This window comes from Lissotriton helveticus, chromosome 4_1 (assembly GCF_964261635.1).
Source record: "Lissotriton helveticus chromosome 4_1, aLisHel1.1, whole genome shotgun sequence".
NCBI lineage: Eukaryota > Metazoa > Chordata > Amphibia > Caudata > Salamandridae > Lissotriton > Lissotriton helveticus.
In genome coordinates, this window is record NC_136063.1 from 1815119072 (window position 1) to 1815138107 (window position 19036).

At 47.2% G+C, this 19036-nt stretch overlaps 1 protein-coding gene across 5 annotated transcripts in view; it reads left to right on the top strand.

The window, feature by feature from the left end:
- The window catches only part of OCRL (OCRL inositol polyphosphate-5-phosphatase), a 475965-nt gene that overhangs the window by 307319 nt on the left and 149610 nt on the right, over nucleotides 1-19036 (top strand). For 4 of the 5 annotated variants that reach the window (XM_078688434.1, XM_078688437.1, XM_078688432.1 and 1 more), the window contains one exon: nucleotides 7681-7800. In XM_078688434.1, the coding sequence (XP_078544560.1) occupies nucleotides 7681-7800 (120 nt within the window). Of the gene's footprint in view, nucleotides 1-7661; nucleotides 7801-19036 lie in introns of all 5 variants that reach the window. The other variant, XR_013610641.1, reaches the window with a different exon arrangement.

Genomic DNA, 19036 nt, shown 5'->3' on the forward strand with positions numbered 1-19036 from the left:
CAACCAGCCACCTTCTTCGGGTGGTGGGGAGGGTCTCTCTCTCATTTTAGTCACCAGTTGAGAGGCGATAATGAGGGGCCACTGGGTCACCCCGCTGATCTGCTATGTTTATGCCCTTCCTTTCCTATCACTACTGCTGGGCCGACATCCCTGATCCCTACCGTAAGAGCATGTCCGCTCCCTCACGCCTCGCTCTTGGAGGCTTTATTTCAAATGGGTAAAATATAAGTGGTGCCACTAGCCTTTTCTGGATCCACAGACTTATGGAGCTGTTTATCCAGCAAGGCAAGTTTAAAATGCTGTACCGGTGACCGGTCCTGTCTGGTTTGAACACAGACGATTGGTGGATGTCTCTGAATGTCCACAATGGTGATCTTCCCACTCTCCCTACGTAAAGATGCTGCTTTATGTTCACACTGGGTTCTCAACATGTTCAGTAGGCGGTTCTCCATTTTGGACTGTCAGTGGCCCATGTGTCTTCAGGAAGATGCCAGCCATCGCTGCAGAGATCATGGGTCCTTGCATTTCTGTACTCGGATGACTATCTTTTGTGAAAGCTGGCTTTGGAGCTGGTCAAGGAGTATCTCTAGCGGACAATGAGTCTTCTCCATGATCTGTGATTTGCCATTAGCATCCATAATTTCCACCTGACTGCCATATAAATGCTGACTTTTATTGGGATAATGCTTGACACAAGCCTTATGAAGGCCTACCCTCCTCCTGAAGATAGCAGATATTTGGGTGATGATTTCGGCCTGTCTGACTCAAGGTCAGATCCCAAGCTTTAGGTATTGTGCCTGCTAGGTCTCATGGCCACTTGCTTTAGGTTGCTGCGTCATGTGAGATGGTGGGTGAAGTCCCTATGGTGGAGTGTGAGGAAGTAATATTACACCAGGATTGGAGCCTCCTGGCTCAGGTGTGAAACACCAAGAGTGGTAGCTGCAGCCGGATATAATCGAAGCAAACCTCTCTAGAATGAGGGTTTCTTTTTGTGTAGCTGTTCACTACAGTCTGGAACTGGAAGTGTCCTCATTTTTGTGCCATACATTTCCCACTGGAAGGCTCCCTTATGTACGGCTTCAGGTGCAGCTAGTCATTGGGCCAGTTATATGCATTTCCATCAAACATTCTGTTGTCTAGAGTATTGAGTAAACGTGCAGAATGATTGAGCATAGCTGATTCTGATTTCTCCAGAAGGTTTGAGGAGAATTTGGTACACCGATCTCTTTAAAACTGTCGGCTAATTCTTCCCCTCTAAGCAGAGCAGGGCTGTTCACTCAGAAGTGTGGTCTGGTCCTCAAACCAGTCTGAGACACTGCACCTGCACATATGGAGATTGAGCAGTGCCAGCAACAATCCTTGTTTTATATTTAAGATTGCAGACTTCATTGTGGTGACCCAGAACCCTGCTACCAGATCCAAACGATCGGCCGTTGGAAAAGACCGATTTGTGTAGTGATGAGATTCAGAAGGCATTGACTCTTTCAAATCTTGATTGTCCAATGTCTTGGGGATTGAATTGTCCTTTGCGCAGCAGGGTATCGCGATGGCTACAATTAAAAAAATCCAAAGTAGCTCTGTCTGGTTTTTTGCCTTCCTAATCAACCTTCTTGTGACACGTTTTCTGAAAGATTTGCCTCTATCTTGGTTTTTTCCTCCTTAGTGCGAGTTAAATCTTGTTTTGACTACCTTGATGACTTTTCAGTTCAAGACGATGCATGGGTTGCCTGGATTAGATCGTGATGCTGAAAACAGTTTGTTGGCAATGATAACTTCTGTGTCCTAGGTTGGAGAACTCCGGGCCCTTACAGTTCATTTTGGTTCTGTTTGAATACGCTGTTTGTGCCTGCCCACCTTTCTTACCTAAGGTTGTGTAATATTTCATATGGTGCAGTCCTTACCTCTTCCAGCTTTCTTTGCTCCTCTGCATCCAGCAAAGGAGAAGGAATAACAGTATATACTGGACTCCAAGCATGCAGTTTCCTATCGCATTTGACAGGCAGAGTGGACGATCAGTTTTTGTGAGCTTGACAAAGAAGAGGTAGGCGTTGACCAATCCTACTATTTTGATTAGCACCTCACAGGACATTTGTGCGCACTCCACTGGGGTTGTGGCTGCTTTTATAGTTCTTTCCACATGTGTCCTTCTATATGGCACCTGCGTGGTCTCGTAGGCCAAATGACATCCTTAAAGCAGACCCCACGTGGTCGTCCTTGCATACGTTTCCAATTATTGTTGCCTCATGTCTCAGGCAGGTAGCGATTGGTACTTTGCCTCCTCTGTGTTACACGATGTCCTTGGTTAATGGACATGACTCCATCTCGGCTGTCAGGGAGATGCTTCTTTCAAATGCATTCATAAGGTGAGACATTGACAGGAAGATGTATCCATCAGAAGAAAATTTTACTCACTTTGATTAACAGTCCTTCTGGTGTATACATAGTATGCCGACAAAATAATCACTGTCACCTGTCCTCCACATCGAGTGAATACTGTGATTAATAAGATCCCAAGATATGCAGATTTATCATGTGTTGTATTTGTCACTTCTATGGCGCTCCCAGCTCCTCTGTGCAGGCTTTGATGAGAAGTGTACAACATTTCACTGACTGATTTCGGCTTCCTGATGGTACCTAGTATACTCTGTGAACAAGGCATCCAGAAATGTAGGTTCCCTCCTCGAGTCGCATGGCGGTGCTGAAGATTTATTGAAGGGAGAATTTTTTCTGGACCCGTTTAATTCCTTCTTTACAACGTGAGGAATCTGTGGAAAGCATATGTATCCACCCAAACTATCATTACTGAAAGTAAATGCATGTTTCTGCTTAGTTTGCAGCAGTTCAAAGCCAGCACTAGATCCATACCTATTTGTGCTAAAAAGGATCCTGTTCAAATTCTGCTGAATGGTTTTCTTTTTTTTTCATTTCAAGAATATAGCTGACATATTAAGGTAGCAGCATGTTTTGACTTTTTTTTCTTGTGTATTTTTGTGGCCTATGTTTAAAATGAAAAAAAAAAATAACCTACAGCATCAGCTTCCAAACTCCATAGGAATTGACTTTTCCAATGCTTGGTTATCCCGTTACCAAATATGTTGCAGCTCTTTTATTTTACTATTCTAATTTAATGGTTGCAATTATATTGTATGCCCCTGTGATGTATTGCCTCTGAGTTACAGACTCAGTGGAAGGAAGATAAAACTGGTTTTGGGATTAACAATCTCTTTGGCTTTTTTATGGAATCTCCTGCTCAAGATGTTAGTTTGTGGGTTTTGCTCTGTACTGGGCTCATTGATTGTCCCATCTAATAGGTAAATTCACTTATATATGCAGTATATACACAATGAATATGTATGGAAAATGTTTACTTGCAGGCAGATTCACCTCAGAATATTAGCACATTTATTGGTTATCTTAAAAACATAGCTTGGTTTTTCTGTTTTGTGGAGTGATGAGTGTTCATTTTTGAATGTTTTTTAAACAGCTATATCAGCTCATAGAATTAAGAAATACAGTAAACTAAAATCTGCTGGACAGTGTGATTGGTATTAAGTGGCACAGTACCTGAACATCATTTGATGACTATGCACATAGTACATCCCTTTAAAGTAAAGGATCCCATTCAGTTATTGATCTATTTTCTCTCTATTTTTTAAATGGACTCTACACTCCATTAGTCGGGGTTTAATCCTGCTTAAATCAATAAATACATTGTTTAAAGGTCTCCTCATAAACCTCTGTTTTTTTTATTTTCTTATGTATGTTTAAGTAATTTTTTGCGTTTTTGTTATCCTCGCCATGGAGTACCCATAGTGGAACCAAAGTTCTAATTTATTTTCTTAAATGTGTTGATCTACGCACAGTACCAGTAGAGATTTCATGATGTAAGTCATGGGTACTCACAAATATTTTACCAGGGGCTAAAAGGTTTGATCTTTGATGGAACCGAGTGCCTCATTAGTGCCAATATGGTGGTTGCCGGAAGTCTGGGGCAGGGTTGATGGTAAGGTGAGTGTTGGAGAAGCAAAGCATATACTTCTAGTGGTTGTGAATGTGAAACCAGAAAACCTAGGATTAATCCCAGCTTCCTCACCTAACCAAATTGTGTGGTCCTAGGCAATTGTTTTATTTCCCACCTTTTTCTTCACTATCAAATGCAAGAGGACCCAAAAATACAGGATTTCAGGATTTGTGCTTTACAAAACTTTGTTTGTGTTTGATTTAATAAACTATAATGTTGTTCCTGTATAATATGAACCTAGGCTACCCAAAGAATGCAAATAACAAGTGATTTGCCTCTTAGTGCACACTTGGCATTGTTGTCAGGGTAGGGGAATGAATGAATGTTTCTAAATTCATGGTTAAAAACTACCACTTTTAAAAAAAAAAAAAAAAATTCTCAATGGACTTTTGCAGCAAGAGGTCTTTAAAAATAAGGTGCTCCTAACGTTAACCAGTGTAGGACACACTAGTTACTTCCCTTCTTTAGCTTGAATTAACCTTTAAATAAATGTTTGCTTGTTCATAGAGCAATTTTTTTAATAATAATGCTGAGTGAGTTATCAGCAGCCGAGTGCTGCTGTTGACCAGGGGACCACCTGTAAAGGTCAGAAGGGCCACATGCGGTCCCCGGGCCGTACTTTGAGTGTTACTGATGTAAGTGTTCAGGAGCATTTTGTACCACAATATTAGATGAACATTTACTAACCCAGTATCCAATGGGAATTCTGCAACACTCATTCAGATAAATGTTTTTGCCTCAATGTTTGATGCTCCATCACCCTATATCCATTCAACTAGCTTTGAAACATTTGAAGAAGTAAGTGGCAAATTAGGGCTTTAAGCTATAAATAGAGTGTCTCACAAGACATTTGTGACTTCTCTGGTGAATACAACTAAATTAAAAGCTAAAGAAAAACTTGGGTGCAAGCAATTTTACAGTCTAACTGTTTGATAAATAAACATGTTATAGTTGGACAAAGCCACAAATCATAATACTGGGTCTTTAACTAATGTTTCTTAAAATCTTAACATCTGTAAGAAACTGAAGAGATTTTCAGATGGTTTAAAGATTAGGATCATGCACCAACGATCAAATGTAGATTATTTTGTTTTCTGGAAAGATTCATGAACTTGCATTAATGTCTGTGTTGGAACTGTAGCATAAAATAAATTGCATGTCGATCCATTGTAAGTCTGAATTAAAACCCTCCAAAGATATATAGATTGCAGCATCATCATCTGTATTAAAAAAGGTTTCTTTCATAAAGCAAAATATCTCAATATGTGTAATGATGTTTGTCTCAGTTTGATTGAATTGTATGACAACTTATGGTATAATAGTATTGTACGTAGGCTCTAGAAAAAAAATGTATTCTTTACATCAACAAAAATTACCATCATTACTTACATTAAAGTAGCTGTCCTGTAAGTAGGCCATCTCTTGCGCAATCAGTGTCTCTCTTCAGCAGCAATAGCTACAGGGCTGTGCAGCTGGAGCCTGTGTCCCTCGGATCCCCTTTCTGCCTGTAGTATCTAAGTGCAACCTCACCCCTGGGCTAGTTTTGGATGTCCAACTGTGTCTGTCTGGTGACTGAGTATGTCGGGTATAAGACGCTCGCTCCCATTCTAAGCCATAATATGGCTCCATTGTCCTCACACCCTCTGGAACTTCCCTGGCAGCCTCTTGCTTCATAGACCACTGTTTCCGCCTTCATAGAATGTATTGTGCCTATTAGATGTTGGTGTATGCACTCCCAGACTATACCTAACCTGTGTCCTACTTCACTTAACACCTTGGCTGTGGCGGGGATTCCGCCGCGGTGCTGGACATTCCAATCACTGGCGTGGCTCGGACGGCCCCCATGCGCACACACCCCCTGTGACTCATGATGGCCGGGGGCCGTCATGAGCATGGAAAGGGTCATTCGCTGTTCTACGTACCACCTAGAATTGTTTCTCTTCTCAATTTCACACTTACAAATAGATTTTGATAGAAAACATATCCTTTAGGGACCATTGTATTCATCAGAGTAATGTTGATCCAGAGGATATAAGCATTATATCTACATTATGAAAGAGTTATTTGTGCTGTTCTATTCTCAATGTGCTAGTAAGTGAATTCCAATAGTGAGGTCCTGCGAAACCTGATGGGTTTTCATCAGTGTTTGAGCTTTTGAAATGTGGGCAGAGAGCACAGTTACTTGAACTTGACCCTGTGTTCCTCTGCTAACTAATGTAATTTGAATTTATAGTTCAGGGTGCAGCATCAGATGGATGTTTTATGGCTTCATCCCTTCTGTTATTAGGTAGAATGTTTCTGAAAAATAACAGTATGGATGATCATTCATTTTAGATACTTTAAGATGTGTTTTCTTATCTCTTTCTTACCAATGGTTATTCTAAAGCTAAGACAGTTTCTATCATATTTAAATTTTCCATCAACATTGTCTTCCCATGTCTTTATCCAGGCACATTATTCATTTTTATCAAATATTGTAATATAAAAGCACATATCCTGTCACATTTTTCCATGGGCGCTAATTCCGACGAATTTTGATAATGACACACCATGTGTATTTGTTACCTTGGCTTAGTAATGCAAAAAGTATTTGTTATCTTAATATATTATACTACACTATCTAATTGTTCACTAAACTGTATTCAGATTTTACTACTTTTATTTCCTGATACAGTTGTTAGATTTTTCCTATCTGTTCACCATACAGTGTCTTCATTATATCACTGTGCTGCCACTTCAGATTTGGAGCTCTGTGCTACAGAGTTCATACAGTAGTCAATTAAAATATTCATATTATGCCAATGCAGCAATTTAATCAATGGGACAAGTTTGGATACCCTTCTCTTTACAGCCGGTCCGATCCCAAGTCTGGGCCAATGTTCATCACTAAATACTTAGAAACAGATTTCACTTTGTCAAATAAGTATCTTTCATAAAATTAGTCAAAAATAAATACAAGGTGCCGGACCAATAGGTTAGCACTTCACTATCTCACTGCTGCCTTATAAGGATTGTCGTGCACATAACTCAGGCCCGTCACCTTTTGGTGCCTCTGGTTACAGATTCTCACAACGTTTTGGAAAAATGGAGTTCCAAAAACTGTTGGTTTTGAGGAACGAAACAGGTTGGCTGTCTTTGTGGCCCATTGTTGATTTTGAAATAAAAGACGAAAAGAAAGAAAATAAATTTGGACTTTTTGTATTATGTTCAGTGCGCCTCCTTTTGTTCATAACTTTCATAAAATGTTTAACATAGAAGTAAGGTGGCTGTTCAGTTATAAAGTGAGCAAAGTTGCATTAGCCCTCGTGTGTAAAAGAAGCTGCTCAGCATTTTTCCAAGTATGTGACAATATTCTGATTAGCAAGGGCACTGCTTAAGATACACTCAAAGTAGTGATCAGTTGTGAACACATTGTTGCAGTTCTCTTGTAGTGTGACTTATTTTTATTGCTATGTGTGATGTGTGATGTTTTGTATGAAGTCTGCTTGCTTGTTGGAGGAGATGAATGTACGAAATCTGTGAAGGCACTTGTTTTTTTCTACATGCAGGGCATGGGTCTTCTTTTTGAGCCCTTTTATTGGTGTGTAAAGTACACAATAACATTGCAGGCATAGATTTCATCCTCTGATTTGACCCATAGCTTTTTCTCTGAAATTCAGGAGAAATTGGTTCTTCAGATGTCCTTGCAAGAAGCTGATGCGACTGGTGAGAGGCCGCTGAAAATCCCTAAAGAGATCTGGCTTCTGGTTGATCATCTGTTTACGTATGCCTGCCACCAGGTGAGGGTGAATCATGTGATTTCTGTAATACCAGCTGAAAAAAATATTCTTTTGGGGTATACAAAAATAGTGCTGCTCTCTATTCTGCAAAGGGTGCCTGGGCAAGTACAACTCTGGGAAAACATGGGCTCTTTCATAGTCACTATTTCTTTTTAGGAAGTTACATTATCTGACGTTTAGAAGTGTTAATATAATATGATATCAGCCAATATTATATGCATTTAAGTCTCCCTGGGGCATATAGTGTCCAGGACTAATTCAGCGGATTAAAATCTTTCAGTTTCATTTCGTCAGCCCTCAGGCGTCCCAGCTTGATCGCTAATGCATCGCTTTTTGGGCCCCAGTATTGTCGGTCTTGATGTCCTTGATTGCATTCAGCAGTTTGTTAAACCTACCTAAGGAACCCAGCATGTCTTTATCCATAGTAGAGTCCAGTGGTCACCGTTGTGGACTGTTAGCGTAAGAGTCAGACCCAGTGTTGCCCTATTTGGTATTGCGCTGTTTCCCTGTGGTCCCGAGACCGTTTGAGGTGTTGGTCCTCAGGATACATGGCACGCCTGTCCTCTCCAGGATGCCTAAAGGGGCTCGGGTCACTGGGGAATGACCACTCGGATAGTCCACCCCCCAACCCTCCTTTCTCGACTTTGACATTCTCAGCCTGGAGGGCACTGTTGCTTAAATTGTTTATGGCTCAGCTCTACAAGGTTTGTTCTCTCACCCATAGGTGACATAGTGAACTTAGTTCAGTACACCAAGGCTTGAATGTGAAAGACTGTTTTTGTATCCTTGTACAACCCCACCAAGTACATAACAGAAGTGACGTCCATGCTTTTAGATTGCTAAGCATTGCTAAACAAGGATCCAGAGACACCTTTGTAATTAAAAACAACCCTCAATCGTTAATACCACACACACAGAAAGCGTGTTTATTTCAACAGGTACATCCTGCTGCTCAGCACGTCCAAAACAATCACACAAATTATGACTAAAACTGCATAAATGCATGTTGCGAGCAACAAGAATAAATGAGCTGTTCCACCATGGTTAAAATGAAATGTTATCTCAAAACCAAACACCCTACCTCTCTACACTATGCTAGGAGAGCATAGAGTAGAATAACTTGCATCTAGATTTTCTTAGGGTGAGTGAACACACTTCGTACCTGTTGACAACAAGTTGCTATAATTATCAGTAGACAAGGAGGCCATGTTCACTTCTAAAGGCAAACATGCGTCGCATCAGCTACTCCCAGGCTTGAAATTAACTTTTAGTAGAATATACAATATGGCAGTATCTCTTCCTTAAATCTACATCTGATAAAGACTTCTAGGGATTCTTTACTTCATAATATTTCCCAGGCATCAGACTGGGTCTACATTTTTTTGTGAGTAGTACCCCTGCACACCAGTAGGTGTCATTGTTTTTTTACTAGTTTTTTTGCGATTTCTAAAAACATTTTTCAGGTTTTCTTCCCGGTGTGGTAGGGATTGAGGTTGTGCGGCCCTTCAACTGTCACAATCCCGGTCGAGAGGAAGGTCCCGGGAATGGTTGTAGAGCCTGAGATCATAGTCTCATTCGAAGATGTTGAGCCATTCGGATAATATCAAGTTCCACAAAAAGAAGTCATTACTTTCTTCGACTTCGCCTCGTCCGTTGGCCAATGAGATGAGGGAGCGTCACCTCTCAAGTTCTGGCTCTGCGGTTGGGCTATTGTCTTGGCCAACTCCGCGAATCTCTTAGTTTCCGGGAGCCTGAGTGGACCTCTGCCCGATTGTGTGAATTTTATGCGGCTTGTTCCCTCTGGCGTTTTTTCAGGCCCTGCAGGTTTGCGAGGGGCTACTACTGGATTCACTCTGGTGATACCAAAAGGAATGATGGACGGAGCATCTGAGCAAATCAAACACTCACCCCCAGTCAACTGATCTGGGTTAAATCCATCATCATTCTTTAGCTCACTCCACCACCCCAGTTCAGACATGGCCATATGCAAATCAGTCTGACCCTGTGCCTCATGGTAACAGTCCAGCCCGAACTGCCAAGCCATGTCTTCCCTGGACCGGAAACAAGCATCCTGGGACCGGTTTCTGGCTAATCAGCAGTCATCAGCCAGGCTAGCTAGAATTCAGTGGCAAAGTGGGCAAGGCAGAAGTTGGGCCTCAGGGATCCACAGATGGATCCAGATCAGTGCCGATAGTGCCACCTCAACCTTCTCCCGGGCCGTCTCCTTGCACCCTACGGCAACGCCCATTCTCATCTCTTACACTGACCCAAATGGGTGTCATCCAGTGCTGACCCGAGCCATGCCTTCCGAGCCGGAGTCCTATTCTTATGGGCTAGGACTCTGGAAGGATTGATATGGGTCACTGGATCCTAAAGAATACCAGCCTTCTGACGAACAATTGGACTGGGCTAAGGTCTAGGTAAAGCCAGTGGACTGCATACTTCTCCAGGTACTGGCATGCTTTCTCCCCCTACCATGGCTTCAGAGGAGGGAGCTTCTTTTGCCGTGCTCGTGCAGGGGGCAGCTGAGGCTCTGGACCTTAGCTTGCCCTCTGTGGCAGTCAAGACTATCTCTTGACAGAAGTGCTTCATCCGTTAGTGCCCCTTCAGAACCGCTTCTCCCTCTCAATTCTGCACTTACTAACGTCCTCCTTAAGACCTGGTACAAGCACAACATGGGCTCCTGTGAACAGAATGATTCCCTGCTGCCACCACCCCGGTTCCAGGAGACCCAAATTTCCTCACCCTACCCCAGAGAGTTTGGTGGTCCAAACCTCCATATTCCATCTAAATTCTACTGCACCCCCTTACAGGGAATCCAAGAGACTGGACAATTTTGGAAACATTGTTTCACCAGCCTGGTACTGCGGTGTGTGAACACTGCATGCCGTTTGGACTGCACTTCCCACACGCAGTGGATACGGTTGGGCAGGTGCTGCCAACGGACCTGGAGGAGGCCCAGGCCATGCTCTCATGCTTTTGCTGATGGGAGAGATGCAGTGAAGTTCACAATCGATTGTGGAACTTGACATGGCCAACTCACTAGGCAGAGTGGTTTTGTCGACAGTGACCCTATGATGCCATGCCTGATTGAGGACAACTGGCTTTTCTGGTGATGATCAGTCCACACACTCCTAGATATACTCTTTGATGGCTTTCTCTTCAGAGACGAGGCCGATTCGACACAGGATTAGGCCTTTTTATGATCCCTAATCACCCTCAATCTGCCTTTTGCTCTTTTCACGGGCCAAGGAAGGGACAGGCAACCGTTCCGTTCCTACCCTGCTACTGCGGCACACAAGCCCTCCAGCCTCTGCGGTGCCACGGACATGGTTCACGGTACCTACCACCCCGTGGGTCGAGTGGCAAGCGGTTGGGGCAGTCCACCATCCCCCTGCAACCGCAGCATCCAAACCCTCCCAGTCTGCCCACGTTTCATCACGGGCACCCATTTAGTGACAATATTCGTAATCACCTGCCCCGCTGCCAGTCTGTAACATAGGACAGGTATGTTTTGCATATTGTCCGAAGGCGCTACTCCCTACCCTTTGAGACTACCCCTCCCGCCATGCCACCCCACTCCGACAGCCTGACGGGGGACCACCTATCTCTTATCCGACCAGGAAGGTACAGCTTTTTTGGCCAAAGGAGCTGTAGAGACCGGCACCGGAAGTAGGAAATGGTTGATATTCCTGCTACTTTCTGGTGCCCAAGAAGGAAAAAGGCATTTGTGCTATCCTCGACCTACTCTCTCCTTATTTCTTCCTCAAGAAGGAGAAATTCAAAATACTCACTCTGGCTCATTTACTGTCAGTATTAGAGACTGGTTGGTTGTAGCGTTAGATTTGCAGGACGCCTATTTTCACATTCCTATCTTGCCTGCACACAGGTGCTACCTGCGGTTCACTGTAGACCACGAGCATTTTCAGTTTGCTGTGCTCCCTTTTGACCTCATCCGCACCCCTCGAGTGTTCACTAAGGTGATGGTGGTGTTTGCAGTTCATCTGCCGATATTACGGGTGCCAGTCTTCCCCGATATCTACTGACAGTTGATGGTGGGCTTGCTCTGCCTCCAGACTACGGCAGTCCTCCTGCTTACGCTGGAGTTCACTATCAACAATCAGATGATCCCTTTCATCAGAGCTGTTATGAACACCTTGCTGTTTCGTGTCTATCCTTCAGAGTCTGGGATATTTGGCCTATGATACTGATGTTTTAGCCGCTATCCTGGATTTCAGTGAGAAGAACTCTGAGGCTGCTGGGCCACCTGCATCCTGCTGGTGCATCATGCCAGATTGCCAAATGGCATATGCGGGCTCTTTAGTGGGACCTTGAAGTTCCAGGAGTGCAGCATCAGGGGAATCTTTCTGACTACGCCCAGTTCTCAGAAGGAACTGTACAGCAATTGCAGTGGTGGCTAACGAACCAAGCATGGGTCAGAGGCAGATTCCTCTCTCTTCCTCAACCATATCGAGCAGTGGTGACAGATGCACCACTACTGGGAGAGGCAGAGATCAGAGGCGTCTGGTGTCTGGGCTCCATATCAACTGGCACTGAAAGCATTCCTTCCCTCTCTTAAAAAGAATATGGTGCAGGTATTCACAGACAACACCACCGCCATCTGGTACTGCAACAAGCAGGGCTGGGTGGATTCATGGACCCTAAGTCCGGAGGCACATAACCTTTGGACATGGATGAAACATCAGGGCATGACCCTGGTGGTTCAACATCTGGAGGGTTCTCTGACTTCATTCGGAGGTGGTGCAAAGTCTCTTTCAGCGGTGGTGAGAGCCTTGATTATATCTGTTCGCCACCGAAGAGAACGTGCAATGTCAGCAGTATTGTGCGTTGGAGTTTCCAAGGCGACACTTGCTTGGCAACGCCTTTCGGCGCGAGTTGAACTGTGGCATCCTGTACGATTTCCACCTGTACCACTTCTACCCAAAGTGCTGAAGAAGATCAAGCACAACTGGGCCCAATTTATTTTTGTGGCTCAGGACTGGGCATGAAGAGTCTGGTATTCTGAGCTTCTGAGCTGGGCCATCGAGCCTCCGATCAGACAGCCCATTTGGAAGGATCTTCTGTAGCAGCAGCAGGGGCTGTTCTTCACCCGATTCTCTCCAGCCTCCACCTCCTTGTATGGAGATTGAGTGGTGACAGTTGAACGCTTCCGCCCGAAGTCTGTAATGTCATCTTGGCAGCCAGACGTCCCTCCACTAAATCAGTATACGCTTGTAGATGGAACACGTTTGTGGCATGGTGCACAGCAAAGGTTGTGGATCACAGTTCTTCCCCTCTTTCAGTGGTCTTCTTGTACATACTTTCTTTGGCCCAGCAGGGCTCTCCTCTGGGCACTCTCAAAGGCTATCTTGCTGTTATTTCTGCTTTTCTTCGGCTACTAGATCAGCCATCCTTATTAAAGTCCCATTTTGTAAATAGATTTTTTAAAGGCATTACTCCTCTATTTCCTCCATCTCCTTTCATAATGCTCTACTGGGACTTGAATCTTGTTCTAACTTATCGTAGTTCCCTTTACGCCACTGCCTAACTGTCCTCTTAGGCTCCCTACTCTGAAAGCTGCCTTTCTTGTGGCCGTCACCTCTGCTCGTAGGGTGAGTGAGTTACAAGCTTTGTCTTCCAAGCACCGTTAATTCTCTGTGCATCCGGACAAAGTGGTGCTTAGGTCAAGGCCTTTGTTCCACCCTGTAGTGGTTACACCATTTCATGTTGGACAATCTATCACCTTGTCCACCTTTTTCCCACTTCCGCACCCTTTCTAGGCGGAGGAGACACTCAAACGGCTGGACCCTATACATGCGCTGTCATACTAACTTGACCGCACCAAAGATTTCCGGGTGGATGATCAACTCTTTATTGGATATGTAGGTGCCAAGAAAGGCCGGGCTGTTCACAAACCTACCATCTCTTGATGGGTTGTTCTTTGCATAAAGATCTGCAACACATTAATGAAGAAGGATCCTCCAGTGGGGCTGTGTGCTTATTCCACTAGGGCTACGGCAGCAACCACTGCATTGGTACATGGAATCCCACTCCTTGATATCTGCCAGGCGGCTATGTTGGCATCTCTGAACATGTTCTCCAGACAACACTGCCTGGACAGCCAATTCCGAAGGGACGGCTATTTTACCCATTGGGTCTTACAGGATTTTTTAGTCTGAACTTGGTTCACAGACCCTCCTCCCGGAATGATATTGCTGGGGTATCTATTCACAGCTAAGGAAACTACAACTTACTGTCTCTTTCAGATGAACAAGTTACTTTACTTCAGTAACGATGTATCTGTACGAGACATAGGTTAGTTGTAGATTCCTTATTGCCCCATTCATCCTCCCCGCTCTGTGAACTGACTTCTAGGGTATAGGGACTCCCTTACAGGGCCCTAGTTGTGGCAGTGGTCAATGTCTTTCATGGCTCTGCCCTTCTGGCGTGGAAAGTCGTTTCAGAACTGACGTCAGTGCGCAGGGGGGGCCGTCTAAGTAGGCACCGCGACATAATCCCGGTGACCACACCACTGACGGACACATAGTCGACCGATGCCACCTACCGAAGCTCAGGGTACTGCTTAAGAAAAAAATCTCTGCATCCAGTCTGACGCCTGGAGTAAATTCTAAGGTAAGGAATCCACAACTAACCTACGTCTTATAGATACATTGCTACAGAGATAAGTAATTGTTCTTTAAGGATTGGCAAGTAGTTTTAAATGCCATTTGGAAGAGGCAGTAAACTGCGTGCGCAGGCATTACAGTGGCAGGTCTGAGACAGTTTTAAAAGGCTACTTCTTTGGGGTGCACAATATGTGCTGCAGCCCACTAGTAGTATTTAACTTACAGGCCCTGGGTATATTGTACACCACCTTATAAGGGACTTACAAGTAAATAAAATGTCAATCAAATTTATACCACTTAGACACATGTTTCAAGAAGTAGCACACGCACCTTAGCACTGATGAGCAGTGGTAAAGTGCTCGGAGTCCTGAGGCCAACAAAAAGAGATCAGCAAATAGAGGAGGGAGGCAAATCATTTAGGGTGACTCTTCAGAAAGGGTCATTTTCCAACAATGTCAGACTCCACCTTCACTCCCTGAAGCTTCATCTGGCAGACCCCTACTTCAAGACTCTGGATGATGAGTCAATACACACTTCAGTGTGGACATTCCTGCTTCTGATGTTGTGATGTTGGGCTCCTAACCTCCTGGCTGGATTTTGTTCACGATTTGCAATCACCATCAGAGTATGGGTGACAGATTGATTGCAGGGTATGCCATCAGCATCCTGTGGCACAAATCAGATTTGTTAGAGCTGAAGGCTACCTTTCTAATTCTAAAAGCCTGACAGTCAGTTGTGAGATTGATGATGACACACACAAACACCAAAGCTCTCTTCTATCAGAGGTATCGAAGGAGAAAACTCTCAATACAGCTCTTCTGTCTGATAGTGCCTCTGTGGAAATGGGCTTTGAAACATTGCATGTTTCTGCTAGTATGTCCTATTACCAGGATCAAAAAGCAGAACAGGCATCTCCTCTTAACATACAGGTAGAAGATTCTCTGAGGAGTCCTTGGCCCCCATCTTAAAGCCACAGAATCATGAATACATTTTGCCGCTCTCCAGAAAATCAGGTTTCCTATTAGTTGAACAGTGTTCCTGGATGCATTAGACATGTCGTGATTCTGGATTGGATGTGGTCATTCTTGTGTATCAGTTCTCAATTTTTTGGGTTCCCAGAGTCTAACAGACAAGGCAACTATCCTGGTAGTGTCCGGTTTAGTTTCATCAAGTCTGATTCCTGGACCTGCCCCCTTTTAACCACAGGAACAGCAGCATCCATAATAAATACATGTTTGAGGCATATGAGCTGCAGATTGCACACTGTGCATAGATCGCCACCTAGTGTTGGGCCCGGATGTTTGCAGTTTGTTGTTGTCCTGAAAAGTTCTTTGGAAGTCACGAGATAGGTGGACCACATTGCGCATTGGCATCGGCTCCATCCCCCGATTGTTTTTTTCCGCCATCGGGCTCGAATGTGTTCTCTGCGCTCCGGTTTGGAACCGAATTTCCTTCGGCACGCAATCCTTACCCAGTTCGACGGTATTGTTTCGATCGCGCTCCACATCGACGCGACTCTCCACCACTTCGAAGTTTTCGATTCCGGTTGTCGACTAAGGCCTTCGGGCCTACCTAGGCCTTACTTCCTGGTTCATGGAAAGGACGCCATTCAAAAAGTGGCCTCAATGTGGGTTCGAGTTTCCCCACACCGACCTACATGAAGTGTGTAACCTTTGCCTCTCACCGGAGCACGAGGCCAAAGACTGTTCCGCCTGTGCCTCTTTCCGCTCCAAGAAGACGAACCGGGACAGACAAGCTCGAAGAACTATGGCTCGCTCGTCCGCTTCTGTCCCCGACGACATCTTCGAAGAGGGCGTCAACGCGCCAGAACACCAGCACGCCGAAGAGAGTACCAGCTCCTCAGACGCCAAAGACTCCAACGTTGAGGAAGTCACTCCAGCTCAACGGGTCGTAAGTAAGATCATCGACCCCAACCCTTCCTCGACACCCTCCAAAAAGGTTTTGGGCACACCCTCACCTTCGGGCCCGGGTGCACACCGAGAGACTGCTTCCCGCGCCCCGCCTTCAGGCCCGACAAAGAAGCCTACTAAGCCTTCAGGCAGCTCGGGCTCGAGCCAGCCTATCCCTGGTGCCGATCCTATACCGACACCGAAGAAAAAGCCATCTTCCGCAGCCACGCCGACCATTGCTCCGACATCTAAGCACACGGCGCCGAAGACTGGCAGTGGCTCATCTGAAAGAGACACGTTAGTATTAGATTCCTTACCTTAGAATATCCCCAGGCGTCAGACTGGATCCAGAAATTTTTGCGTAGCAGTACCCTTGCGCGTCGGTAGGCGTCGTCTGCGGCTCCGCGTCCGTCGTCGGCGTCGTGGGCGCCGTGATGACGTCGTCGGAGTACTTAGACGCCGCCTCCGCGTGCTGACGTCAGTTCTTCTTTTTTCCGCGCCAGCAAGCGCAGATCTGGAAAAAGCAGTAACCCTAGTCTTTTTTGACTAACCTTTTTGATCCTGTTTCGAGTCTCTCGACTCCGACACGGTGCCTTTAGGGATGCCCGGCTTCAAACCTTGTGACGATTGCGACCAGCTGATGTCGGTCACGGATCCTCACCGCGTCTGTTTGTCGTGTTTGGGCGTCGACCACGACGACAAGGCCTGCTCCGACTGCCGGGCCCTCTCTTCGAAAGCCAGGCGGGAGCGGTCCCGTAGGCGCCTCGAACTCCGGCAGTCGGCCCCGCGGCGTGAGAGGTCCCGATCCCATGGGAGGTCGAGGGACAGGTCGCGGGCTCGGAGCCATCACAGCTCCGAGAGTAGGTCGCACTCCTCCGGGTCGAAGTCGTCGTCAGGTAAGAGGCACAAGAAGTCCAAGCGGCGTCATCGCTCCTCGGACACCCCCCGACGCTCGCGCGATGCGGCCGGGGGTTCGGGTGACACCGCCCACGCGGCTCCGTCGGAGTCGCGGGCGCCGCGTGCAGCTCCACACCCTCCGGTCCCTGGGCTGAATGCGACGCCGGAGGAGGTCGAGCGCTTCCTCATGGCCATGAGGAAACTCTCTCCTCCGACGGGCTCCGCGGCGCCTTCGGGCCCAGCGGACCCGTCTGGGGGCCCTAGCGGGTCGGCGGCTCCGGCCCCGACGCCGCCGGGTGCTTTGGCCCCGACGCCTTCGGGCCCGGCGCCGCAGGTCCCCGTTATCCTGACACCGCCGGTGCCTTCGGGCCCGGCGCCGAGGGGTCCAGTCGTTCCGCCGGCGCATTCGGGCCCAGCGCCGCAGGATGCTGCTGGTCCTCCTTCGGGATCTGGTTCGTCGCCGGTGGATCTGACGACCTCCCCGGCATCGGACCCTCAGGTGTCGCCTCCGGCGCCGGCCTCGGGCGGCGCCGTCCCCGGGCGGTGCCGTCCCCGGTTCCACCTTCGTTCCTGTTCCGGCCTCGGGACGGCCCCGATGGGCGCCGCTCCAGACGCCGGTTGGAGAGTTCTCTCTCTACGAGCAGGCCCCATTGGTTGAGAACCCTGAATTTCAGGAGATGGGTGATGAAGAGGACTGGGAGGGGTCTGAGGACCCTCTGACCAGGGAGTGTCAGTCTCATGAGGACTGGACAGGAGACCTTGGGGAGGCCAGTGGCCTGGATACCTCTCCAGACACTGGTTTTGTCTCCCCTCCTTCCATGGCATCGGAGGAGGGGGCAACTTATAGTGTGGTGCTGATGAGGGCTGCCAAGGCCTTGGGCCTTGAGCTCCCCGTCGCGGCCGTGAGGACTAACCTCCTCACTGAGGTCCTTAAACCGCAGTCAAGCTCGGCCGAGCCTATGCTGCCTTTTAATGAGGCCTTGACCGACGTTCTGCTGGGCACTTGGTCCAAGCCCGCTACGGGTTCGCCCGTAGATAGGAACGTGGCCAGACGCCACCGCCCAGCCCCGGGCGACCCATGTTTCCTGTCCTCCCACCCTACCCCCGAGAGCCTGGTCATCCAGGCCTCCAATTCCCAAACCGCATTCCCGTCCGCACCGGGAATCCAAGAGGTATGACCAGTATGGGAAGAAGATCTTCTCATCTATTAGCCTAGGCCTGCGGTCTTCTAACACCGCCTGCCTCTTGGGACGTTACACCCACTCTGTGTGGGATAAGGTCGCGGAAGTGCTGCCAGAGTGTCCGTTGGAGGTACGGGCCAAACTCGGCCAAGCCCTTGTGGAGGGCCGGGATGCAGCCAAATATTCCATCCGGTGTGGGCTGGATACCACTGACTCGCTGGGTAGAGCGATGGCAACGACGGTGGCGGTCAGACGCCACGCCTGGCTGAGGTCCGCCAACTTCTCGGCAGATGTCCAGAGCACGCTTATGGACATGCCGTTCGATGGCCGTCGCCTCTTTGGCGACAAGGCAGACCATGCGCTTGAGCGTTTTAAGGACTCCAGGGCTACGGCCAAGTCCTTAGGTCTCTCGGGCCAGCGCCAGCAATCGGCTGCCTATCACTCCTTTCGTGGCCACGGAAGGGGTGCGCCCACACGTGCGCCAGCCACGCACCGCAGGGCAATACCCAACGCGGTGGCGGCCATGGGAACCGCCGTCCAGGTGGTCGGGGGCAGCGGCGAGGTCAGTCCACACCTTCCCCCGCAGCATCCGCCTCTAAACCCTCCTAGTCCGTGCTTTCAG